Source organism: Bison bison, unplaced genomic scaffold (genome assembly GCF_000754665.1).
Source record: "Bison bison bison isolate TAMUID 2011002044 unplaced genomic scaffold, Bison_UMD1.0 scf7180017864516, whole genome shotgun sequence".
NCBI classification, from domain to species: Eukaryota; Metazoa; Chordata; class Mammalia; order Artiodactyla; family Bovidae; genus Bison; species Bison bison.
Genome location: NW_011495069.1, coordinates 4,531,564 through 4,538,019, shown reverse-complemented (window position 1 = coordinate 4,538,019; position 6,456 = coordinate 4,531,564). Strand labels below are relative to the sequence as shown.

General features: G+C 55.4%; 1 protein-coding gene across 1 annotated transcript in view; it reads left to right on the top strand.

Annotated features, from left to right (window-relative positions):
• Nucleotides 1-6,456, top strand: part of HSPG2 (heparan sulfate proteoglycan 2) — an 82,302-nt gene that overhangs the window by 42,374 nt on the left and 33,472 nt on the right. Inside the window, 8 exon segments of the mRNA XM_010830236.1 lie at nucleotides 126-239; nucleotides 1,388-1,515; nucleotides 1,633-1,719; nucleotides 2,802-2,860; nucleotides 3,050-3,217; nucleotides 3,374-3,484; nucleotides 5,465-5,565; nucleotides 5,657-5,837. Of these exon segments, the coding sequence (XP_010828538.1) occupies nucleotides 126-239; nucleotides 1,388-1,515; nucleotides 1,633-1,719; nucleotides 2,802-2,860; nucleotides 3,050-3,217; nucleotides 3,374-3,484; nucleotides 5,465-5,565; nucleotides 5,657-5,837 (949 nt within the window).

Sequence of the window (6,456 nt, the reverse complement as noted above, 5' to 3'; positions counted from 1 at the left end):
GGCCTGGACTCTGCCCTCCAAGAGCCAATGGGAGTCAAGATGACTGAGGAGAGGAGTTCTGGGTCTACCGGCTGCAGGTGGGACCACCTTGGAGATGGAGACCAACGCTCCCCTCTGTCCCCTAGGACTGTGCCCCGGGCTACACGCGCACCGGGAGTGGACTCTACCTCGGCCACTGTGAGCTGTGCGAATGCAATGGCCACTCAGACCTGTGCCACCCGGAGACCGGGGCCTGCTCAGTAAGATGCACGCAGGGCCAGGGCAGGGGCTGCTTGGCTGGGGCTGGGTGGGGTGTCAGGGCTGGCTGTGGGGTGGGAGGGCTTTGGTGTGTTTAGACGGACGTCCGGGGGCAAAGTGCCTGGGCCCGCAGGTCTGAGGCACCGAGGGGTCGCAGACATGGCGGGGGGAGCAGAGCCGGGAATTAGCGCCCTTCTTTATAAAGAAAGCTTTAGAGGAGTCCCTGGTGGTCTACTTCAGCGGGCATGGGCTCAGTCACTGGCCAGGGGACTGAGATCCTACAAGCCACGTGGTACAGCCCCCAAAATCCAGAAAACAAGAGAAGGCTGGTTCCTGTTATTTCCTATCACCAGTGTGACACATGTTTTCTGTAGAAGAATCAGACTGTAGAGATAACTTAGAAACAAAGTTAAAATTCCCTGAAATCCTACCATCTGGAGGTAATCACTGTCAACATTAGACTGTGGAGTTCTTTTTTCTGGGCAAAGGTTTACACAGATTAATATACCTCTCGTTTTGCAAATAAGCCCAGGATCACTGTGTTTCATGATCAACTTTTTTTCACTTCTTGACATCTTTCAATATTTCAATATTTTCTATACCTGAGCTTTTCCAAGTGGTATATGTATAGCCCTCTGGGATACGTGGTCAAGGACCAGGTGGTTGACAGAACCACCAACTAAATATCGAATGAGGATTATGCTACATTAATTAAAAAAAAATAGATCTCTTTGGAGGAAAACATAAAACGCACACACATTTTTTATACAATTAAGTGCTTATTTCCAAAACTCTGCCCCCATACAACACCCTAGTGGGTACTTTCCTGTAATATTACAGGTATTTAGATAGAAAAATGTAAGCAATGCAATCAATATCCTTTTTGATAGCTTTTTGGATGGAATTTCCTTTTTTAATTTTCTCAGTTCTTTTTTTCTTGGTGTGTTTCCAGCATTGTGCTTTTAAAAACACCGCTGAGATGAATGGAACATCCTGTAGTGAATTCATTGTGCCGCTCCCTGATTATTTCTTTAAGATAAGCTCGAATGTGGAATTTCCAGATCAAGGGATTACCAAATCCCTTGGAGGGAGTATGATTTGGGGTAAATTTTGCCAAATAGCAAGTGGCTGACATCCTTGCACCTTGCAGCAATGCCAGCACCACGCCGCCGGGGAGTTCTGTGAGCAGTGTGCCCCTGGCTACTATGGAGATGCCACGGCCGGAACGCCTGAGGACTGCCAGCCCTGCGCCTGCCCACTGACCAACCCAGAGAACATGTGGGTGCCCTTGCTCAAGGCCCGAGGGGGTAGAGGGCATTGCACTGACTCTTGGGGCGAAAGTGAGGGGACGAGGGGGTGGGTGTTCCAGAGCCTGAGCTTCGCCTCCTACCGCAGGTTCTCCCGCACCTGTGAAAGCCTGGGAGCTGGAGGGTACCGCTGCACGGCCTGTGAACCTGGCTACACTGGCCAGTACTGTGAGCAGTAAGTTTGCTACAGGAGGGATGCAGGGAGCGGGGCATGGGGTAAACTCCTAGCTGAGAGTCCTGGATGATGTTGCTCAGAAAGGTCCCTACCAGGATCGTGTCCCTCCCCTGTCCAAAACTCTGCCAAGATTCCCCGGTGCCCTTGGGACCAGCCCGAGCTCCTTAGGTAGTAGCCTTATCATTCACCAGGCTCATCCCACCTCTGACACCTAACTCTGTACTCTAGCTGGGTGTCCCTTGACTTCTTCATGTTCAGTTCTTTAGATGTGCTGTTTTTGCTCTTCATGGATCGTTCTTCATCCACATACCAACCCCTGCCCCCATCCTGGCTAACTCCTGTTTGACCTTCAAGGCTGAGCTTTATTCCATTGTTCAGCACGTTTTTATTGAGACTCTACTGTATGCCGTGCAGTGTAGAAACGTGTTGGAAACAAAGTGATGAGCAAAACAGATTCAGTCCCAACCCTTATAGAGTCTACTGCCTGTAATGGGAGACAAGACAGTGGGTAATCCTGCAAATAAATAGTTGCAAATGGGGATAAATTCTTTGCTGACTACAGTCTGCTTCAAGGGAATAGAACAGCCCAGGAGTCTCGTCCTCTGGGAAGCATCCTGATTCTCAGGGCTGGACAAGTGCCCCTCTCCCACCACGCCCCCCCAGCCCGCATGCATGTCCCTCACTCTCATATCTGTAGTTCCTTAAGAGCAAGGATTTTATCATGTTTGCTGTTGTGCATCCATAACCTTGCTTAGTGTATGTGTGTGTGTGTGTGTGTGTGTGTGTTAGTCACTCGGTCGTGTCCGACTCTTTGCGACCACATGGACATAAATGTTTGTTGAATGAACATTTCCCTGAATCCAACCTGCTGACCTTCTCCCCGCACCACCCCGCCGCCCCGCCCCAGTCAGCCTTCTCAGCTCACAGAGGCTCTGCGCTGGGGCCGTTTTGGTCTCTGAAAATCCTTCCTGAGCTCTGAGTCTCCTCACCCTGTAGTGGGCAGAGAGCTGGCTCCCCAAGTCCGCCAAGAGGCACTGGGTCCCCTGAGGCCTGACACAGCTTGTCCCTGTCCCTCCTTACAGGTGTGCCCCAGGATACGTGGGTAATCCCAATGTGCCAGGGGGCCGGTGCCTGCCGCAGGGTAAGTGGGACCATGGTCTTGGGTCAAAGGTGATGGCAAGGCAGGGGACCCGGGGAGACTGAGAGATACTAGGTCTGGGGAGCAGGGTGGGGACAGGGTGTGCCAGTCTTTGGGAGGGCAGGGGGATTTGAGACAGTGGTGCCTGCTGGGGACCTCCTGCCTGAGTGGCCTCCCCTGTCCCTCTCCCAGCAGACCAAGCCCCGCTGGTGGTGCAGGTCCATCCAACTCGGAGCGTAGTACCCCAAGGCGGCCCCCACTCCCTGCGGTGCCAGGTCAGCGGGAGCCCACCCCACTACTTCTACTGGTCTCGTGAAGATGGGCGGCCCTTGCCCAGCAGCACCCAGCAGCGACATCAAGGTACGCATGGCCCCAGGCCCCTCGGCCACCCTGGTGGAAGGGGAGACACAGGCCTGAGCCTACCCTACTGAGATCCTGTAGGGACCCACATGCAGGACTGGGTCGTAAAAGGTTGCATCTTCACTGATGAGCCCCCGCCCCCCGCCTTGCCACCAGGCTCAGAGCTGCACTTCCCCAGCGTCCAGCCCTCGGATGCTGGAGTCTACATTTGCACCTGTCGGAATCTCCATCATGCCAACACCAGCCGGGCAGAGCTGCTGGTCACTGGTGAGTTCCTCGTCCCCTAACCCCAGCACTGCCTGTCCTGGGCCGGGCTGCACACTGTAGACCCAAGCCGCTGGTGCATTCATCTGCCAGAGGGGGACAGTGGTTTCCTGGATGAGGACACTGGCCAGAAAGATGGGAAGAGATGATGGCGTCAAGATGGTAGAACTGATACAGGCAGAGCTGGCAGGACTTGATACCCAGAGAGAGAAAAGTCTAGGAAGATGCCCAAGGGTCTGGATTCCAGCAGCTGGGCACACAGGGCACCATTTACCAAGATGAGAGAGGCTCCAACAGCAGAGTTTCTTCATTCAGGCTGCCCCAAAAGCAGAGACTGAGACAAAGATTTGTGTGCATGTAGTTTATTTGGGAAATGAAATGAAAGCGAGAAGAGAAGGTACCCAGGAAAGCGCGTGTCATCACTGGGCACATTACCACCTAGAGCAGGTGTTGCTGAACACAGCTGGGGCAGCACCAGGGAACTCCAGAGTAAAGCCAGCTCCTTGGAGTCCCCCCACTGTGCCCCAGCGCCCACCCACTGCCGCAGGGCCAAGGGAGCTGGGGTATGCGTGCACCAGCTCCCGTCAGTCACTGACTGGGGCCTGTTCCAGGAGCACTGAGGCTGCTGCTTTCTGTCCCACCCTGTGGGCAGGCACAGTGACCTGAGGAAACCCTCCTGCAAAGAAACGCAGCTGCTGCAGAATTCAGGCAGGCGGGTGCAGAAGTGACCACGCCAGAGCGTGTGCACGGGATGCCGGCAACCCCTGCCACCAGCAGGTCCCAGGGAACCACAAGTGTGGTTTTAGCCCTGTTAAAAGTTTGAGATGTTTGGGGAAACACTGAAGTGTGTACATGAGGTGGGCATTTTGGAGCTGTGAATCTGGAGCTCAGGAAAGAGGCCCTAGCCAGAGAAATGAATTTGGGAACTGTGGGTACAGGGGTGGGGCAGGATGAAGTCACCCAGGACAGAGCCCTGGCGAGCCCCAACCTGAGCTTGTCAGATAGAGGAGAAAGCAAGTGGGCACAGCCCGCAGACAGGAGGAGGCTGGGGGAGGGGTGGCTGGAATCAGGGGGCAAACGGCTTCCTGGAGAGAGTGGCCCCCTCGCCAGAAGCTCCCAGGAGGTCAGCTCCAGGCAGAGAAATAACCCTCAGAGTTGATGCTTTGACAGGAGCGGTTTGCAGTGAAGAGAAGGGGGAGAAACTGGATTGGAGTGGGGCAGAGAATGGATGGGGGGGCAACCAGTGTAAATGACTGCTTCAAGAGTCTTGCCTTTGAACAGAGGGCAAGAAGTAGGGCAGGAGGTGGGCAGTGGGGGGCGCATGTGGGGTCGGGGTCATTTTCAGATATGGGAAATTCTAGAACACATTTGTCTGTGGAGTGGGATGATCCCATGGGAAGGGAGCCAGGGAGGGCACGGCTGGGGGAGGGGGTCCTCGGGAGGGGCTCCAGCACTCAGGAAGGGGAGTGGAGGGTGGGCTGGAGGTGGGGAGAAGGCTCGCCCTTCAGGGACCAGGGAGGAGGGAGGTGGGGAGATTGGGGATCGTAGAAAATTCCTGACTAGTCATTTCACTTCTCTCCAGAAGTTGAGTTGAAGCCACAGAAGTGGAAGGAGGACTCTGGAGGGTGGAGAAGTTGGGAGGAGGTGTGAAATGGTTGTTTAAGAGGATAGAAACTCATACCAGACAGAGAGCCCTGCTGGGGTGAAGTGCGAATTGTTAAGAGCTCGTTTGTGGTCTATGATGATGAACCGGAGCCAAGGGGATCATGGTGTGATGTTCTCTGGCCACAGCCTGATGGGTGCTCGGTGCCTGCAGGGGAGAAGGGAGATGATGGGTTTGAGCCAGGAGGAGGGAGGGAGGTGTCAGGGAGTGGAATGGAAGCTAAGCCAGACTGGGGGGATGGAAAGAGAGAGGGGGAAAGTGGACCCAGGACAGGGGCCTGGCCAGCACCCAGCTCCCCGGGGAAACTCCCACCCCCGCAGAGGCTCCCGGCAAGCCCATCACGGTCACAGTGGAGGAGCAACGTAGCCAGAGTGTGCGCCCCGGAGCCGACGTCACCTTCATCTGCACGGCCAAGAGCAAGGTGGGCGGGGCAGGGAGTGGGCACTGGTGAGGGTCCATCTCCTGGGGTCTCTGAGCCCCACGCCCATCTCTCTGGCCTCCCCCACCTGCAGTCTCCAGCTTATACCCTGGTGTGGACCCGCCTGCATAATGGGAAACTGCCAAGCCGAGCCATGGATTTCAACGGTATCCTGACCATTCGCAACGTACAGCCCAGTGACGCGGGCACCTACGTGTGCACCGGCTCCAATATGTTCGCCATGGACCAGGGCACAGCCACGCTGCATGTACAAGGTACACCGTTCATGTCCACGCCTGACCCACCTGGCCCTGCCCCTTCCTCCACGCTCTCCAGGACCGGTGAGCGTCTCTCCATTCAGTTGACAGCTTCTGAACTGGAAGTACGGCAGGCCCTAGACTCAGAAGAAATGGGGTTGGGGGGTTAGACAAGCAGTATCTCTGCCCTCCCGCCCTCCGTGTTCTGTGGGGAGACACTGAGTCTGGAAACAGTGGACAAACAACAGAATCACACCGGTGCTGGGATGTGAGTGGAGTGGAAGGAAAGCGAGGCTTGAGGTGGGCCTGAGCTGAGAGCTGTTCTACATGGGGTGGTCAGGGAGGGCCCCCCAGAGGAAGTGACATCTCAGCTGAGACCTGAAGGGAAGAGAAGGGGTTCAGCCGTGCAGGAGCTGACAGCGGAAGCAGCATGTGCAAGGGCCCCGAGGCAGGAGCGTGCTGTTTGAGGGAAGGCGGGGCCAGTGTGGAAGGGTGGGTGAGGAACTTGAAGATATGGGCAGAGGTGAGTGTACTCAGTGAGGCACAGCAGGGAATTCAGGTGTTTTTGTTCTGAAAGCCACGAACAGGCCATCAGTGGGCAAGTAACGAGATTGCACTGACTTTTTTTTTTTTTTTT